This window comes from Papio anubis, chromosome X, assembly GCF_008728515.1.
Source record: "Papio anubis isolate 15944 chromosome X, Panubis1.0, whole genome shotgun sequence".
Lineage (NCBI taxonomy): Eukaryota > Metazoa > Chordata > Mammalia > Primates > Cercopithecidae > Papio > Papio anubis.
Window position 1 is genome coordinate 137,082,908 of NC_044996.1, and position 20,505 is coordinate 137,103,412.

A 20,505-nucleotide genomic window follows, 5' to 3' on the forward strand; every position below is an offset into this window, starting at 1 on the left:
AGGCTTACTAGAAAAACAGACACCTGAGGAAACAAGGCGTGTGGACCTAAAGGTGGTTAGCTATCACTGAGACTGTCTCCAGGGAAAACAGTGCGGGAAGGAAGGGAGGGAGGGAGGGATGCGGGAAGGACGGAAGAAATGCAGGAGGGAGAGAAGGAGCAACATGTCTCCGGGACACTGTAGGGCAAATATCCACGCTCCCCTCCCCGTCTGCCTTACTGCCATTTCAGTTTTCTTCCCTTCTTTCCACTACCTGGGCAAAGGGAATTCGAATATGTGAAAGCGTTGGAAAAGCCTGGACCCAGGGGAGGTCGGGGAGAAAACAGGCCACTTAGGGGCGCGGGGTCAATCCCCAGGCAGGTGGGACGCCCCTGGGGGTCCTGAGGCCTCTTCCCTCCTGCTGAAGGGAGCAACCCTCCTGGCAGGCCTGGACCTGCTCACACCTGACGTTTACCTGGACGGAGGGGGGAGGTGGGAGGGTCAGGAAGCGGTTGGTGCGGACGGGAAAGGCGCCTGCGTGGGAGCCCGGCCCCTTGAGACCCGCGCGGCGTGGAAAGCCGCTCGGCGTCGCCCTCCCCCGGAGCGCGCGAGCTCGCAGTCCCCGAGACCGGCCCACGGGCCCTGCGCCCGGCCCCCCTGTCACTCACACGCCTTCCAGCCAATGGTGCGGCCGCCTGTCCCCCTCACCCCACCCCTCGAGGGCGAGCTGGGAGGGAGGTCGGATGGGAGGGTCCGGCAGTAGTTGAAGGATTGAACTTTCCGGCTTAGTCGCGGCGGCTGCCTGGTCCCCAGCAGTGCAGCCCCGGCGCGGAGCAGGGAGCCTCGGCCCACGCCCGGCGCCCTCGCCCACGACCTGCAGCCATGGTGCTTGGGGTGCCCAGCGCTGTCCTGACCCTCTGCCTCTGGCTGGCGGCCTCCAAGGTCTGCCTGGCGGCCGGCCCCGGCGCGGCTGCTGCGCGACGGCTGGACGAGTCACTGTCTGCCGGGAGCGTCCAGCGCGCCCGCTGCGCCTCCAGGTGCCTGAGCCTGCAGATCACTCGCATCTCCGCCTTCTTCCAGCACTTCCAGGTACGGGGAGGCCCCCGCCCGCCCGGGGTTATTTCTGGGGCTGCGGCCGCGGCGGGGGCGCACTGGGGCGCGCGCCTCCCAGCCTGGGCGCGCAAAGTTCTCGGCCAGCCCCGCGGGCTGATCCTGGCTTCCCCTGGGCGTGGATTATACAGTCGAGGTGCTGGAACCCTCCTTTCCAGCCTCTTCCCGGCTCCCGAAACGAAAAAGAAGCCCGAGGCATCTTGTCCCAACTCCCTCCTTCCCAGCGGGAAACCAAAGGCGATTTCCTTGGGGAGGGAGAGTCGTGAATGCCGAGGGTGGGTGTGTGGATGTGGCTGTTTCCCGGGAATTGAGTGCGCGAGACTCTGGGCGGGTGGCGACTCCTGCAAAGTCCCAGGCGCTCCGGGGCACTGGCAGGGAGTCCGGCAGGCGCGCCCGGGGACCTCGCCTCGAGCCCCAGCCCTGCAGGTGCCCGCCGGCCGACACTTTGTCTCTTTTGAACGATGGTTTTCACCCTCTGCGGGCTCAGAGCTCGCTGCCCACCCTTGGAGCCCCAGCCGGGGGACTTGTGCCAAGTCGTGTTCCAGGGTGCGCGTATACGCGTGTTGCGGGTGCGGGTGGCTGTGCGCGCCTCAATTCGGAACCCCAAATATTCAAGGTCTTGCTCTGGACTACCGTAGAGCGTCAGGGAAGAAGTGCCGGGGACAGGGGATTTGGCGGGGCCGTATTTGGATACTCTGCAACGAGTCCGGAGGGCACCGTCCCCCAAACCGCGTACGTAGGTTTTTTGAGGATGGGGGAGTGTGTGTGTGTGCGCGCGGGCTTGTGTGGGAGGCTCCGGGAGCCGCGCGCTTGGCTCCAGCGGGTTGCCGGGACTCTGCCCTGTGGCGCGGATCCCCCCGGGACTTGCGCGGAGGCTCCGGGTGCTGGTGGGCGCACGAGAGCAGGTTCCGGACTCAGCGGGAGCGAGTGCAGCTGCTGCCTCTACCAGCCCTGTCGAGCGCGCAAGCTCTGAAATCCTCCACTTACTTTGAACCTCTCTCATCCTTCTCTCCTTCTCATTATCGCCTCTATCCCTAGGTGCCCACCTGTTCCAAGTTCCCAATTGTTCGCCTCAGGGAAACTCTGGAGGGACCAAAAGGAGAAGTGGGGACTGGGCGGGAACTGGAAGCCAAACCCTTGGCTCTTAAACTGGGCGCCCCTCCTGGCGGGGCTGGGTCAAGGGGCGGAGGGTTCCCCTAGGGGCCCTGGGAATTAAGCTGCCAGAGGAGGCTATATTAATACGGGTGGAGTGTGGAAGTGATTCCCCTTAGCCCTCAGGGATGATCTTGAACCGGCTGGTGAAGCTGACGCGTTCGCGAGTGTGCAGTTGAGTTTGTTCTAAGTCGTAGAAGCAGCATCTCGTGGGTGTCAGAGAAATGGGCACGCTCTGCAGTCCTCCTGCGTCTTCAGGGAATGGAAGACCCAGTGCTCACCTCCTGTGGTGAAATTACCCAGACATCCTGGACAGAGCCGGGAGAGGGCCGGTCCCCAGGCCCCTGGTCTCCAGCTCTCCGCGTCCTACCCTGAAAGTCACTCTCCTAAGAAGATGCCACACTATTATTTGAAACAACAGAAAACGAAACGGAGCTGCCTATTCCCAGGCAGAAAGAGTACCTTTTTTTTTTCTTTTTATTGAATTGTCAGTGCTGTCATTTATTTGTTTTCCAGTTTCAGTGGCTAAAGCAGTAGCTTAGATGAAGCCAGTTCCCGTGAAAGGCTTTTCTTGTGGTCTCCTTGGCGTGATTTCTCTTTGGAAGAAAAACTGCTGACAGAATGCACATTGCTAGACAATCCTGATTACATTTTAATTAGCTGGGGGTGAAATAAGCTGCAAATTACTCAGTTAAGACTTAATAAGTGCTGTGTTTGTAATCAATTGTAAAGCCATTCTGGGAGCCTTAACCCTAACCTGGTAATGCCTATCTGATTTATCTAAATTGCAGGGATTAAGCTTTTTTAAGATCTGAAAAGACAGCAACACATTCTCCTTATAAAACCCCAAGCTTCCCTGTTCCCCACCGCTTGCCATATATATAAAATTAGAAGGAAGATGGGCCGGGCGCAATGGCTCATGCCTGTAATCCCTGCACTTTGGGAGGCCAAGGCGGACGGATCATTTGAGGTCAGGAGTTCGAGACCAGCCTGGCCAACGTGAAATCCCGTCTCTACAAAAAATTAGCCCAGTGTAGTGGCGCATGCTTGTAGTCTCAGCTACTCAGGAGGCTGAGGCAGGAGAATCCTTGAACCCGGGAGGCAGTGGTTGCAGTAAGCCGAGATCACACCACTGCACTCCAGCCTGGGTGACAGAGCAAGACTCTGTCTCAAAAAAAAAAAAAAAGAAAGGAAGGTAGAGAAATCAGTCTGCAGACAACTCATGACACTGCATGTGGTGTTTATTAGTCTATTTATAAAGGCTGGGCTACAGGAAGTCTTAGGAAGAGCCCTTTCCTACAGGGTCACCCCCCCAACTTCTGCTAATGAGCCCACCCATAAAGCTGTCTGTGGAGCAGGTGCGTGTTTCCATCTTCTCTTGCATGGTTTCAGGCTGTGTTTAAGGATGGAAGAAGCTTGCGTGGCCTCCAGCCTGGATGCCCGCCAGGCATGTGGACTCTCAAGTATGAAAGCTGTCAGGCCTTGCCTCAGGAGAGCGCAACCTATGCACTCATGGAGTAGGCAGTGACGCAGATTCCCTGGGTCAGTGACCTGCTGTCATAGGCCTGCAGCGGAAGCTGTTGTCTCATAGTCTGTGTCCCAGTTGTCCCCACTGTCCTCCACTGCCCAGCCCTTCAGCAACAAGACAGAAAAGCGGTGGGTAGATGTTCACACCTGACACCTCCAGGTCTGCAGGCTGCTTCTGCCCCACCTGCCCACAGTGGCTGTCAACCATGCCCAAAAACACAAGGGACTCAGTACTGAGGCACGGGCGTGGGAGTGCAGACCAGGGGTACCTGAGTAATCCGACACTGCTCCGACCTGGAAAGGAAGAAAGGAAGATGGGATGGAAACCCCATCGTTTCACTACTGAATGCTGCCCTTCATTCACGAAAAGAAACAGTGCATGTTAGCATCTCCTGAAATGTCAGTACCTGGCTCCAGGGTGCTTTGTCCAGGGCATTTGGCACGGAGCTATTTCAGGCTCACAAATAGAATACATAAGTGCAGTTAGTAGAGTGAAGAGGAGCTATGGGTCTGTGAGGTATGGAGCAGGGAAGTGGGCTTTGGGGCTGGGCAGATCTGCTCTACACCCAGGCTCTGCTGTTCGCAGATGGGTAGCTTGGGTGCATCACGCCACCTTCCTGAATGTCAACCCTTCATGTGCCGGTGGGGGAGAGAAACACCTGCCCTGCAAGATGCAATCAGGATGCAAAGCATGTTGGGGTCATGCACGTGAAGGTAATACAGCAGCTAGCACTACCCGGAAGATTACTAAGGAGCAGCCACTCTTCTGGGTATTTTACAAGTACTATTCTTTTAATCCCCACAACCCTCCTAGAAGGCAGCTACTAAATTAGAGAAGAACTCAGAGGTCTTGAAAAGTTGGCTCATCACACAGTTCATTGACTGTTTAGCTGGGTTATCACTGAGGATGGCTTCTAGCTTTTGGTTTTGTTTCTATTTTTAAGATTTTGTTGATTAGCTGGATAATTTACTTCAGGACTGACTACCTAATTTTCAGGGCCTGGTGCAAAATAAAAACATGGGGCCTCTTACTCAGCAAGAAAAAAAGTGTTTGTCCAAGGAAATAAGATATAAAACGTTTTCTTTCTTTTGCCACTTGCTTCTCTTAACTAGTCATGGTGTTTTAAATTTCCTATCCCATGTAGTTCTCAGTAAAGAAAATTTAAAAGTTTAATTATTAGCATGACACTAACTCTTCTTTATATTGTGCAATGCCAGTTTTACACGCAAATATCAGAGCACTTAATTCCTGGAGGGAGCCCTGAAATGGCCAGAGGGTCCAACAGGCCAGACTCGGGAATGGTGGAAGCAGGAAGAGAAGGCTCCCCCAAGGCTTTGGGGTGTGCCCAGGGAACACTCATGTCTCACAGGCACCTAGGGCCTTGGGCTCAGACACATGTGCTCAGGCATGATGCTGGCCAGGTCCCCTCTTTTGCCTGCTGCTGCACCCAGGGATTGTACTCTTGCCTGGCACACGTCCTCTGGAAGTTGAGCCAGGTGCTTCCCCTTCGTAGGCCGGCTCCTCCTGCCCCCAGCAGATGGGCAGCTCCCAGGTGTATTGCAATCTCCTCAGTGGGTGTGCCATTCCAGTGTCTCAGAATCGGGCTGGCCACCCACCAAACACGCCATGATGCTACTAGCATGGAATGGGGACAGACACAACCATACCATGGGACACTGCAGGACATGCATATGGCCAACCCTGATCTTCCCTACACCCATGCCCAGGTTCCTGCAGGGATCATAGTGGGCAGGGATCATGTGATGGGAGGTGGTGAGCAGAAGGCCAGTGGGGCCTGGGGTGCTGGTGATGGGGGAATGGGCGGCGAGAACCTGTCCTGGAGAGGTGAGGGTGCGGTGGGAGTCAGGATCGGTTGTAAGCTGACATGTCCACTCTCCAGTGAGTACTGCAGTGTGCTATTGACTCTTACATACAAAACTCAAACTCAAAGAATTTCAGCATGGCCATTGCAGAGCATACCCCAAGCCTAGGTCCTCTTGTGAGCATGGAGTGGACTGCACTGGTCATACGTCTGTGAAACTGACCTAGTTTGCTTTGTTTGTATGTCAAGGATGCAGCCATCTGGGAAAGTTTAAACCTACTTTAGTGTGGCGGTTCCTCATAGGGTCACCTGTAATGTTAAAGGGTACGATGCTAACATATGCTCACTTAGGGAGAAACATCTCTCCTTTTATGTTCTCAACTTCCCTAGAAGATTAAAGAAGAAGGAAAGGAGGGAGGTGGTGCCTGAGATAAGCCCTGTGTCTTTATAGGCGACTCTTTATGCATTTGAGAGTGACTTCATGCCTTATGCTTCATCTTGGACACTCTTGCTCCTCTGACCTCCCCTGGGTCTGCCCATGGTGGCACAGGTGTAGCAGAGTCTTGAGCTCTACACGTAATAAGTTCCCTAAGCATGGGCAGGCTTGGGACCTGCCATTGGCAATCTCAGCATTGGCAGGCCTGGAACCTGCTCTTTCTCTGCCTGTGTTTTCTCAGTGGAGGCTCAAGAGAGTAGCGTTGGAGGAAAAGTAGTAGTCCGTGGGCAAGTGAGGCGAGGTGTGTCTCTGCCAGATTTCAGAATGCCCAGGGAGAAAGTGGATGGGATCCTGCTGGAAGACAAATAGCAGGTTGCCAGCAGCTTGGCCCTAGGGTTCCAGAATTGTACTGATGTTGAGAGATTTTTCCTTAATGGGACATTATTCACCCTATAAAGTACCACTGATAGACTCCCTTCGGTAGCTGATTAGAGATCACAGGCTCTTCCTAGCAGTAATTGGAAGCTGTTTGTTTTGGCAAAAAGGAGAATGAAGCTGGTGATGAGATCATTCCACTTAGAGGACCAGCCTCTCCTCCAAGAAAAGTAAACAAACAATTAGTGCATCAAAACCCCAGCAGCTACAAATCAGCCCCAGACTCACAGATTTCAGAGGAACGGATTTTGTGGTGCTCATACCCAGCCTATAATGTGTCCCTTTGCCCTGTGCTGAGTTTTCAGTTATATTGCAGGATGGCCAGGCATTTAGAGAGCCGCTGGCAGAGACACGGCTCGATGCAGTTTGGTCTTGGTGTTTCCTGGTCCGAGTTATTGGCTCTCTGGCTGCATTTCTAACATGTTCTGAATTTGACCCAAAAGAAACCTTATGCTATTCATTGCAATTTTTTGTGTTTTTAATATGGTATTTCTCTTTGAACATGATTTAAAACTCTACCTTATTGTGACTGTAATAGAACATTTAAAAACAATAGAAAATACACTTACTAACTTGTTTATTTCTTCATGCAGTATATCAAATATATATCAGATATATATCTCTGTGTGTGTATATATATACTTGTGTATATATATATATACTTGTATATATATATATGTGATATTATTTATGCACATGTGTGCATTTGGACACCTAAATTAAAAAGGTAATATTGTTGGTGCAAGTGTTCCCACTTTAAAAAATGTAATCATAAATTTGGAGGTTATCATATTTATTCAAAATAAATTCACCACCTTTCATGTTCTAACCTACCAGGTATGTTTCAGTGAGTGAGTATAAAGTGTTGGCGTTAAGGTAGAGAGACTTATGAAAGTATTAGGGGGCACTGCTTGTATTAAGTCAGAAATGGAGAAGTTCCAATGGATTACTTGGTATTGCTGTCCAGAAACTGGACTCTCATACCATTTTTGGGGGAAGGGAGGTTTGGGGCAGCATTTAATGAAGCATATCTATATTATCAAAAGGCATTTTTATTTATGAAATAGGAACAGAAATAACTGAAAATGCCTCTTTGCAATGCCTTGTGTAAAGTATAGAATAACATAATTCCTGGGCATCATCTAAGCTCACAGAGCCTTAGGGTTCTGAAGTCAGCTACCTTTCAACCTTTCCATTTAACTTACCCTGGGCTCCATATTTTGAAAGCAGGTTGTCTGTCAACATATGGCATTTATTAAGTATGACCTAGTTTTTCCTCTTTACATTAATCCAAGATATCCATAACTCTTTCAAGCTTTAGATTAGCATTAGGTTGCCGCCATGACCAGAACTGATTGATAAAATTAGTCATGACATTTTAGTTCTCTTTGCACCATCATCTTAGGAAAATGTGTCATTTTGGGGAGTTTTCTGAAATTTTTTAGAAGAGGTGATAGACACCAATTCCTTCTCCAGTCGATTCAGTTGTTGACCTCTTTCTTGCCTCTCACCCCACCATCTCCCGGCTCCTGTATCAGCTGCTAATAGCTTACAGCTGCTTCCTTTTAAGGGAATAACCTTTGACCGATGGGCACCATCTTGCTTGCAAGGTCGTGCATCCTCCTTCCTTGATGTGGGCAGACCATGGCAATTGGCTCTCTGCTCAGGGGATGTAGGAGGTCAGCCGCCTGCTGGAATCAGCTCTGTAATGCAATTCATGCCCAAAAACATTGCATGGGATCAGGCTCATGCAGGGCTCCGGCTGAGATCCCATCCCCACACAGGTTTTATCTCTGCCTTCTCCTGCTTCCTCTCTTCCCTCTTCTACTGAGAGCTTCTCTCCCCGCCCCAGTATTACCCCATGTCCGAGAAACCCCATTTCAACCTCTGCTTCTAGGAAACCCAGTCTAAGACACCTCCCTTCAGAAACACTTGGTCCAGTTCAACACTTTTTTTTTTTTTTTTTTTTTTTTTTGAGACGGAGTCTCGCTCTGCCGCCCAGGCTGGAGTGCAGTGGCGCGATCTCGGCTCACTACAAGCTCCGCCTCCCGGGTTTACGCCATTGTCCTGCCTCAGCCTCCTGAGTAGCTGGGACTACAGGCGCCCGCCACCTCGCCCGGCTAGTTTTTTGTATTTTTTAGTAGAGACGGGGTTTCACCGTGTCAGCCAGGATGGTCTCGATCTCCTGACCTCGTGATCCGCCCGTCTCGGCCTCCCAAAGTGCTGGGATTACAGGCTTGAGCCACCGCGCCCGGCCAGTTCAACACTTTTGTTTTTTCTGATCAGACAACTCGATTCTTATAGAAATGACCTGTTCAAGCTAGTAGGTAGAAGAAGTAAAAATACAATCTAGCTTTTACACTCTCAGCTAAGACTTCATTTACTATCCTTTAAAAAATTGAGAGAGAATACAAAGTTTAAACGTCATTTTATTTTATTTTATTTTTATTTATTTATTTATTTTGAGACGGAGTCTCGCTCTGTCACCCAGGCTGGAGTGCAGTGGCACGAACTCGGCTCACTGCAAGCGCCGCCTCCCGGGTTCACACCATTCTCCTGCCTCAGCCTCCCGAATAGCTGGGACTACAGGCGTCCGCCACCACGCCTGGCTCATTTTTTTCTATTCTTTAGTAGAGACGGGGTTTCACCGTGTTATCCAGGATGGTCTCGATCTTCTGACGTTCTTCTGACGTCGTTATCCGCCCGCCTCGGCCTCCCAAAGTGCTGGGATTACAGGTGTGAGCCACCGCGCCTGGCCTAAACATAATTTTAAATAAAGAAACAGATTCAGAAGATTTTCTGTTACTTGAATTTAGTTTCTAGCTCCTGATGACTTCAGTAAAAGGATTTCAATTCTTGGACCTAGTAGGTAAGCACATCATGCTCCCTCATTGTTGAGAATTCAATGAAATGTGAAAATAGGCACTGTTCAGGCAAGCTTGAAATAGCGGTAGGGTAGGTAGGCAGTAGCTGGAGTGAGAGGGCATCATTAACGACAGTACTACATGGCAGGTCTAGGAAGAAGGCAAGGGAGCCCCAATATTTCAGGTATCAGCCAACATTGGATTTACTCAGCATGCAACCAGAGGAGCTATACCCCCGAAAAACTGCCTCCTCCGGGACCTGCAATCCTTTGTATATTTTAAAAATGTAATTTATGTATGGTTTCAAAGAGGTGAGGGGAGAAATTTTCCCTGATGGTAAAGAGGGTTGGATAAAAATAGTTATCCTTATTAGCCAATATGTAAAAAACGCCCAGAAAGGAACAAATGTAGCATTTGTAGATTGTTTTCATGTAAATCACTGTCTGTTTAGGTGCTGGGTCCGTTTCTTTCTTTAAAAAGTACTGATTGATTTGCATTTCCCTGATTACTAGTGATGCTGAGCATTTTTTCATATGTTTGTTGGCCATTTGTATATCTTCTTTTGAGAATTGTTTATTCATGTTCCTAGCCCACTTTTTGATGAGATTGTTTTTTCTTCTTGCTGATTTGTTTGGGTTCCTTGTAGATTCTGGATATTAGTTATTTGCCAGATGTATAGGTTGTGAAGATTTTCTCCCACTCTGTGGGTTGTCTGTTTACTCTGCTGACTGTTCTTTTTGCTGTGCAAAAGCTCTTCAGTTTAATTAAGTCGCACCTATTTATCTTTGTTTTTGTTGCATTTGCTTTTGGGTATTTGGTCATGAAATCTTTGCCTAAGCCAATGTCTCAAAGGATTATTCCAATGTTATCTTCTAGAATCATTATAGTTTCAGGTCTTAGATGTAAGTCCTTGATCCATCTTGAGTTGGTTTTTGTATAAAATGAGAGATGAGGATCCAGTTTCATTCTCCTACATGTGGCTTGCCAATTATCCCAGCACCGTTTGTTGAATAGGGTGTCCTTTCCCCACTTTGTTTTTGTTTGCTTTGTCGAACCACAGTGCGATACCACCTTACCCCCTGTAAGGATTATTATCAAAAAACCAAAAAATAGTAGATGTTGATGTGGATGCAGTGAAAAGGGAACACTTCTACACCGCTGGTGGGAATGTAAACTAGTTAAACCACTGTGGAAAACGGTGTGGAGATTCCTTAAAGAACTAAAAGTAGAACTACCGTTTGATCCAGCAATCCCACTACTGGATATCTACCCAGAGAAAAAGAAGTCATTATATGAAAAATATACTTGCACACGCATGTTTATAGCGTTTATAGCAGCACAATTTGCAATTGCAAAAATGTGGAACCACCCCAAACTCCCATCAATCAATGAGTGGATAAAGAAACTGTGGTATATATGTGTGTGTGTGTATAAATATATATATACACACACAATGGAATACCCCTCAGCCATAAAAAGGAATGAACTAATGGCATTCGCAGCAACCTGGATGGGATTGGAGACCATTATTGTAAGTGAAGTAACTCAGGAATGGAAAACCAAACATCGTATGTTCTCACTTGTAAGTGGGAGCTAAGCTATGAGAATGCAAAGGCATAAGAGTGATACAGTGGACTTTGGGGACTTCAGGGGAAAGGGTGGGAAGGGGGTGAGGGATAAAAGACTACACACTGGGTTCAGTGTATACTGCTCGGGTGATGGGTGCACCCAAATTTCACAAATCACCACTAAAGAACCTACTTGTCTAACCATATACCACCTGCTCCCCCAAAACCTATAGAAATATATATTTTTAAAAGTACTGATTTAATAAGTTCCATTTATTTCAGCTAATATCAGTGGATTGTTACAATTCCAAAGATGAGCTAAAACCTCTGTACATGAGGAACTTAGGGTCTATTTGAGTCTAAGACTTGCTTGTAAACAGACAAGTTCAGCCCAATAGATGGAGTTTTTTGTATGAGATCTCAGAGGAGGGAGGGTGTTTATCTTTTTAGGGAACGTCTCATAATTGCTCGCTGAGTTATTCCAGCTTGGAACAGCATGTGTATAAATAGAGAGTCTTGCAACAGTGTGGTCTGTCTGTTGGGGACCATAACCTAAATGGCCATGATACAGCATCAGCCTCCCAGCTAGCAGCCAGGTTTTGGGAACTTGTTAGAGAAGGAATAAATAGCCACAAAGCTCAAGTGCTTTGTTCTGCAAGGCAGGTTAAGAGCATGCCCATTGTAACCTGATGCCACATTCAAGCCACAACACTCAGGAGTGTGTGTCTTGCTGGTTCTTGCTAATCTGCTTGAATTTCAACTCTTAATGCTTTTCAGTTGATCTCTATGGAGATCCTTGGCTGCACCCCTAAGAAAGTGCCTAAGAAAGAAGAAGTGAGGAAAAGGAGGCTGTTCATCTCTTGGCTTACGGTTGGACACAGCTTCTGAATTAGTGGAAGGTAGAAGCTCTCCGAAATTCCTGAGCCACGGGACAGAAGGCATTTAGCATTGCATTTTACAGTGTTTTGAAGTTGACACAGTTGTTTCACATAAAATATCTATTTGACCGTCACAACTACTCTGTGAGGTCAGGAATGTTATTTTTCTTTCCAGATAAGAAAACTGAAGGCCTGAAAATGAGATAACCAAGGATCCATAGCAGAAACTCAAGCCCTCATTGTCACATTCCTAGATATTTGTAGTGAATGACCCCATTTCTTAGTATGTTAGCCGCTAGAGAAGACAGAGGGGAAATAGCACCTATATTACGATCCAGAGCCACTCAGTTGTGAGGGAACTAGGACGGGATTTCTCACTCATTGGCTTCTGGACACAGTTTTGCACCACAGTTGCACAGGTGAGGACAATTGAAAGGTTGCTGGTGTGATAGAAAATGGCTTGAAAAATATCAGTCCATCAACACCATCCCGAGTGGTGGTGCACATACCCACCCAATTCATTCTTCTAACCAATAAGAATCTGCAAAACACAACTTGTCTTTCAGGTATCTTAGATTTTGAGGCCCCAGCATATGTGAGATGTGCTTCTTGCCTCCAAAACAATTACTTTCTTTAAGAATTTTTTGTTTGTTGTTTACACAAGGTCTCCCTCTATTACCTAGGCTGGAGTACAGTGCCATGACCATATCTCACTGTAGCTTTGCACTCCTAGGCTTAAGAAATCCTCCCTCAACCTCTTGAGTAACTGGGACTACAGGTGTGTTACACCCTGTACCTGGCTAATTTTTTTCCAGAGATGGGGTCTTGCTTTGTTGATCAGGCTAGTTTCAAACTCCTGACTTCCGGTGATTCTGTTGCATCAGCCTCCCAAAGTACTGAGATTACAGGTGCGAGCCCCCGTACCTGGTCAAGAGAATTATTTTCTACTGGAGAGAGGGACAAACGTTTAATAAAATTGCTGCAAGTTGTGGACATGAAGAAAGAAACTATTAAAGCCATGAATCATCTTTTAAGTCCTTACATATAGTAATTTAACTCATGATCATGGGTATTGATATTTTTCAGATGAAGAACGCCTTTTTTTGTTTTTCGTCAATTGCTTTTGTTTAGGCCCATCCAATTTTCCATGCATGTAATGAAATAGTTTTCTCGACATTCTTGGGGAAGCGTTCCAAGCAGCTGGAGTCCTGGACATCACAGGGGATGTTTGCTGCCTGCGAATAACAAAAGTCATGGTGTCCTCATTCTTGGCTGTGTTGCTGTTGTATATGTTGATGGGACATGTGTGGAGTCGTTGTGCATGGTAATTGTAGCTTGCATGTATGTGACAGCCATTTCCACGAGCTCGGTGTGCCTGACATGCTTGCTTCACTGCCTATTGTTTGGGTTTTGGTTATGTGTGTGTGTGTTTACACTTTATAATTCTTTCCGGCATCTCTGCAAAATATAAAAGTTAGGCAGTGAGGAAATCTTTCAAAAAAAGATTTTTGAAAACTCTCAAGGCTGCACATGAGAACAAGATGGTAAAGATGTGAAGTTTTGGGGTTCTTTAATCCCCGAAGCTTTAAAACCTCTCCTCAGGGGAGTCTGAGAAACAATACCCCATCAAAAGGCTTGAAAAGAATCCAGCAACTAATCAAGGCTCTTAATTCACATTCTGTTTACCCTTTTGTTTTGAATTATAACTTTTTTATTTCATAAGGTTTTTTCTTTACTTTTCAAGTTATCTTCAGGTTATTAATACTTCAGAAAATATTTTCTTAGTGAGCTCAAAAATACATAATTTTGTGTTTCACATTACCCTGATTCTCATAAAGATAAGGCAGATATGTTGTTACCACTTAAAAAGTCACATAATGGGCCAGGCGTGGTGGCTCTCACCTGTAATCCCGGCACTTTGGAAGGCCAACGCGGGCAGATCACCTGAGGTCAGGAGTTTGAGACCAGCTTGGCCAACATGGCAAAACCCCGTCTCTACTAAAAATACAAAAATTAGCCAGGTGTGGGGGTGCGCACCTGTAGTCCCAGCTACTAAGGAGGCTGAGGCAAAAGAATTCCTGGAACTTGGGAGGTGGAGGTTGCAGTGAGCCGAGATTGTGCCACTGTACTCCAGCCTGGTGACAAAGAACCTGTTGAGTTCTTTGAAGGGTTCATTCAAGGAAAGTTGATTAACTCTTGTTTAAATCTCTAACAGGGCATTATTGCAAGAGACAGTCCATCTAGACTTACACAAATATCCCAGTCCTTGTCTTTAAATGCCTACACCGTTGGAAGTAACAACACTCTTCTGAAATGTAAACTCCTTGTTATACCGTGTATACCAGAAAGAAAGTTGGCCAAAACCTGTAAACCTAAAATATGGGAGAGAGATTTTTAACAGAATACACAGCTTATATTGACATGTGTAACCCCATCAACTGGACAGGTCCTGAGTGTTGTTATAATAAATCCGGTATGCCAAGGAGGTTTGCGTTTCAGGGTCATTAGTTGGCTTTCCAACTGATAGGACTCCCGCAGAATGCAAATTGCAAGATCCTTTACAATCATAAGGAATAGTGATAATAGAATCATTCCCACAATTGGAAGTATACAAATGTTTCCTGAGAACTGTGCGCCAACGGTTTCTGATGCAGTGCTGAGATTTCCGTCTTTTCTTCTTCATGGCCAGATACTTACTTTTGTCTCTGCCAACTCCTGTTTTATCCTTTGCTTGATGGTCATTTCTCCCTAGTGGACAGAGTTCTGCTCACCGTAGAGGCGTAATTGTGCCTAAAACAAGGAGCAGAGAATGATGTAGCTGTAAGGAGATGCTATGGCAACCAGACATCGGAGGTTACCTATTCCTGCCCAACAGTCCTGCCATTCGAATGACCCGCATAAGGGCAGAATTATAAACCACACCACAGCATTGGTACCTGCCCCCTGGAGTTGAAACCAATCCTGTTGATGCCATGAATGCCAAGTTCATGCAGAAGTTACTGACTCCTTTCAGATAGAATTAGAAGAAAATGGGAGGCCAGTTGTTGTGAACATGTTTTGACAACTGTGGTTCTTTTAAATTTCATCTGTGGCAAGAAGGGACAGAGACGTCACCTAGGGTGGTGTCCACCATTAAAAACAGTCATTGTTTGAAGGTGGGCACTTTGTTCCCCATTTTCTTTTCCATGTTTTGGGCTATTAAAGCTATTTTGGGCCAGGCATGGTAGCTCATGCCTGTATTCCCAGTGCTTTGGGAGGCTGAGGTGGGAGAATTGCTTGAGTCCAGGAGTTCGAGGCTGCAGTGAGCTCCAGTGGCACCACTGCACTCCAGTTGGGTGACAGGAGTGAGACTGTGTCCTCAAAACAGAAAAGTCATTTGGAACTAGAACTTTGCCTTTAAAATCTAAAATCTGTGTCCCATATATCCTTGATGGATAGTGCCATCATATCTTTTGTTTAATCATTTATTTTTTAAATTTTGAATTTTTATTTATTGTATTTATTTACGTTTTGAGACAGGGTCTCACTCTGTCATCCAGGCTGGAGTGCAGTGGTGCAATCATGGCTCACTGCAGCCTCAAACTCCCTGGCTCAAGGATCCCTCCACCTCAGCCTTTCAAGTAGCTGGTACTACAGACATGTACCACCACACTTGGCTAATTTTTTAACAGTTTGTGGAGACAAGTTCTCACTATATTGCCTAGGCTTGAGTTTTTATTTTTTGAAAATACAGATAGGGTCTCGCTATGTTGCCCAGGCTGGTCTTGAACTTCTGGCCGCAAGAGATCCTCCCATCTGGGCTTCCCAAAGTGCTGGGATTACAGGTGTGAGCCACTGTGCCAGGCCAGCCCATCATATCTTTGAGAAGAAATGCATTGTCTCTCTCTTCTCGCTCTCTCCTGTTTTCTCTTTTCTTTCCCCCTGTCTTCCCTCTCCCTTTCTTTCTATTTTGACATTTGGCTGTACCATTTTGAAAGCAGTACAGCCAAACCTAGTGGTCATCATTCCAGAAATGGCCTACATCTGGGAAGTATTCTCTTTTTTTTCCCATTGGGCCAGAATTGAAAAGAAAGTGGAGAACATCTTTTGGTTGTTTTTGTTGTTTCCACATTTTTGTATCCGGAGTTATGAGCTAATGTCCTCACAGCTGCAAAGAAATTAAAAAAAAAAAAATCTGGATAGAATATATTTTCTGGTTAAGTATCACAATCACCAGAAAAACAAATATAGACTAGTTGGCTGTCTGTATTTTCATTTTTTTATTATCCAGGAGCTATAGATTTTTGCAATGTTTTAAACCTGTTTTTAGTAGGGCAATATTTGCATACTCTAGTTCAATTTATTACTCCACAATTTTGAAAAAAAGATAGAGGTTGCTTTTTTACATAACCTCATGAAATTAGGGCTAGAATTTAATTTCCATATATTTGTCAGTGTGTATATTATGCATGCGTGTCTAGTTCAGGGTTTGTCAACCATGGCACTGTGGACGTTTTGGAGCAGATTCTTTGTTGACTGGAGGGGCTGTCTGGTGCATTTTAATGGTTCCACAGCATCCCTGGCCTCTCCCTACTCAATGCCAGTACCATCCCTCCCACCTTCAGTCATAACAAAACTGATGTCTCCAAACAGCAATATGTGAATCTTTGTATCGGGATATCCATATCTATTCCGTTCATCTCTGTCTCTGGGTCTCTATCTCTGTGTCTGTCTCTATCTCTGTATATGTTTTGCTTCCACTCTATGGCAAACATCCTGGCAGTCATGACATGTCTTAGCTTCTTGTTCTCAGGAAACGCTAAGGGTCTGTGCTATGTCAGGCTCTTTGCTAAGCACTGGTGTTGCCAAGATGACCAAGGCACACGCCTTCATTCCCAAAGGACCGTGTCAGGGAACTGGGGTGCACAGACACAAAGGAGGCATCAGGTGGCACTAGCTCAGAGATGGGAGGCCACAAGATGGGGTTTACGGGGTGATCCAGAGCACCCTGTGAATCCAGACTGCTGGCGCCCTACCCTGGTTCTGTCCCTTCCTATGCTTATATCTCTGCTGTAAGTAATTCTGGAATCAAAACCGATGCTGTGAACTCTCTCGCTTACGGGGAGACATGGGCATCCCCATTCACAGTCAGAGGAGGAGGTTTGGGCCCTGAGATCACCACAAAAGGACAGGGTTAGCCTGACAAGTTTTCATCTTCTGAATAAATGAGACCTTGTAGCGTTCTGTGAAGTTTCTCTCTCCTAAATAAAAGCCCCATTTTCCTTGTGTCTTTAGCAACCCTGATTGTGAAGATGTGTCGTGGCATATGAGCATGATCGTATAAGTAGATGGATGGTTTTTACCTCTGAGCAGACTCGTGCAAACTTAGTTATGCTGCATCTTCTTTAAATTCACATTATCGTTATTTCTGTTGGTGAACTGGTCCTAAGGTCTCCTGTTTTGGGGACTTGTTTGCACGTAAACTTCTTTTCCTTTCTGAAGACTGTTGTCTCTACCCTCTCTCTCAGACCATCGACTGCCCTTTCCTCCATTTCGATGGTGGTGCTGCTTGATTGAGTTTTCTGGGATGCCATGCATTTTACTCAGAACAGAGCCTCTTACTTGGCTTACAGATGCGCTGGCTGTCATCAAGATGAGTTAGGCCTAGAGGGAGTGCCTGGTGCTGACGATCTTGGGATTCAAAAATAGTGTGGTGCACGCCTGTAGCCCCAGCTGCTTGAGAGGCTGAGGAGGGACGATCACAGCCCAGGAGTTCTATTCTAGCCTGGGCAACACGGTGAGACCCCATTGCTACAAAAGATAAAATAAAATGAATAGTGTGTAACCCTGGATCCCCAGTGCTCTACAGTCTGGTCTGAGAGACCCCTCCACCTCAAAAAAAAAAGAGATTTAAAAACTTCACTTTTAATTTAAGAGACTCTTTCCAGTTTGTTTTGAAGTATCTAGTTCAATCGGTAGAGCATGATATGCAGATCTCTTGGATGTGCTTTTGTTACTTAAAGATTTCCTATTCTGGGTGGCTATAGTGGGCCTGTCATCCCAGTGCTTTGGGAGGCTGAGATGGGAGGATCACTTGAGGTTGGGAGTTTGAGACCAGCCTGGGCGTCAAAGTGAGACCCCATCTCTACCAAAAAAAAATTAGCCAGGCGTGGTGGTGCATACCTCTCATCTTTGCTACTTGAGAGTCTGAGGCAGAAGAATTGCTTGAGCCCAGGATGTTGAGCTACAGTGAGCTATGATTGAGCCACTGCACTCCAGCCTAGGTGACAGAGAGACCCTGTCTCTGAAAAAAGAAAGATTTCCCATTTCCATATGATGCATCGGATAAGATTAAGTAGATTTTTATAGAAATTTGAAATCCTGGATAAATATTGTGTAAGGAAAAAAAACTCATTTAATTCCAAGTCATCTATTCTATTGGGAAAACATACCTGACTTTTCAGACATGCTTCTAATTCTGCAATGAACACATTTTTCTTGGAATGAGTTTTTTTTTTTTTTTGCAAAGCAAAGTTTTTTCTTGGGGTTATTGCTCTTTTCTCTTGCATCACATTTAATTAATCATGTTTTTTCAAGTGGTCCCTCATTAAAACACACTGTCTTTTGAAGTTTATATTAAAATAACCCAGAATCATGATGAATGGGTTGGAATGTAAGTCAGGGCATAATGGACTACAAGGTGCTCTATTTTAGTTTGATGAATTATTCTGCACTCTTTAATGAATAACATAAATTAGCATAATGAAAAAGCATGTATCACAAGAAAACAATGTGACAAAAATCTGACACTTAGTAAAGTCAATTAGAAGGGGAAAACGCGTAGTTTTAGTCATCTGTTTCCCCTTCTTGGGTGTTCCCTACTGCAAATGAAGCGCAACTAAGTCCTGCATCTCCCAGTTTACATGTGTATAGCAAGATGGAGGTTTTGCTTTACCATTAAAACAACAACTTCTAGGATTCCAGGCATATTCCAAAATGTGTTGCTAAAATATTCAGTAGGGAAGCACGTGGAAATAGTAGTTTTTGTCTCTGGGGCACGGTACGTTTTTTCAATTAGATTTTTTTTCATGGTTATAGTGATAATAGCAATAGTTCCCAGCTCATGTTATCCGGAAGCATATCCTCTCCAGCTACTCTTAATGCATGTGAGTAATTAGCTTGATAACTTAACATTAATCCTTAACCTCTGCTGGTCAACATGCCAGATTCCAGGCAGTAATGCGCCTTGTGGGAATGACTTATTATGCATAACATATTGCACCTGTCAAGCCTTGCAGCTGCCAAGCATCTATTTTGAAAAATAATAGGGTGATTTGAGAGTGTCTTTAAAGTCAGCTTTGTGCTTTTGCCACACGGTCATCCCCAGCAAGAAATTACGTGTTTCTACAGTTGTTCTGTATGAAAATGGCCAGAGACTGAGATGAGGCCAAGAAAGCAGAGGCCAGAGAGGTCTAGACCGCCCTGAATGTTGTTACCTTGAGTCTCGGTCTTGCAGAAAAAGAAAACAGCACATGCAAAGATCAACTTATTGCTTTACAAAGAGTTTCAATGACAAGAATCCTATAAGAGACCTGTAAGAACTGAGTAATGGTCTCAGTCATTTATTTGGGACACTTGGAAGGGAGAGAAGAAAGACAATTGGAGTGTATTTCGTGAAGTCACATAAAGCAAGGGAAGAGTAAGCATCTCAGGCTTTCGTGGGGATCAGCCATATTTGGACGACTTGTAAAACAGCTCACTGCTCTCCAGCGCCAGGAGTTTTGATTCTATGAGTGTGAGGTGTATCACCAGAATTTGCATGTTTCAAAAGCTTCCAGGTGAGGCTGATGTCACTGGTTCCAGTACCACACTTTGAAGGCCACTGTTTCAGTTAGTCATGCTGTTGGGCTTCTCTCTGGTACCTTTCTTTGCTTGATAAGAGGTGCCAAGTTCTAGCTTTGGAACTGTCCATTCTCCATCCATCAGCTTGGACATTCTTCTGGGCAGCCCTTTTTGATTCAGGTTATGTACAATTGATTAAGTGTGAGCTTACTAAGTAGAAGTCAGTGGTGGTGTCCTCAGCAGAAACATCACTGTAGGCTCACTTAGAATCGGTAGACTCATTTGTCAAATGAGAGGGCTGGAGTCACTGTATGGCTGCCATCTCTTTTGAAACACGAGTTTTGATTCCAACTTGTTGACGGATGAAGAAGCCATTGTCAATTCCTCTGAACATATGTGTTCAGGGAGACAGAGTGGGTCTCCTGGGAAAGAATGGGTCATTAGTAATCGAGGTCCGGGTATGGAACAAAGATCAGGAACATGAAGCTGAGGGTCTCACCAGAGGGTGCAACATTTTAAGAGTAGATTGGTCACACCTGGCGAGAATTGTGTGCGTGTGGTTCTCCATGTTTATTCAGGCAATCCATTTTCACCAAAACTGGATACTTGATTCTAAACAGTTTACATTATGGATTACAAATACCTTCTTATGATGCACCCACATGCTGTCAGATTGAAGTACTTTATGAAAGGAAAAACCATTGTCAGTGAGATGGACAGATGGATTGTTACAAAACACCATGTTCTGACATTTGCTGGGAGGTAGCAAGGAGGCCAAAGTGAAGAAATTAACATTGATAGTGAGTTGAAGCAAATTGAAAAAATAATACGTGAACATATTAAGACAGAGATTATTAACTGAGGTGCAGGTTGAAATGTGGCTGAAACAATGTAGTATTTGTCCCATGGCTT

At 46.0% G+C, this 20,505-nt stretch overlaps 1 protein-coding gene across 1 annotated transcript in view; it reads left to right on the forward strand.

Moving 5' to 3' along the window:
- The first annotated feature begins 760 nt into the window (after positions 1-760).
- ANOS1 (anosmin 1) overlaps positions 761-20,505 on the forward strand; it is a 209,183-nt gene continuing 189,438 nt past the window's right edge. The window contains exon 1 of the mRNA XM_003917382.5: positions 761-1,068. Coding sequence (XP_003917431.1) covers positions 862-1,068 — 207 coding nt within the window. The 5' untranslated portion in view covers positions 761-861. The remainder of the gene's footprint in view (positions 1,069-20,505) is intronic.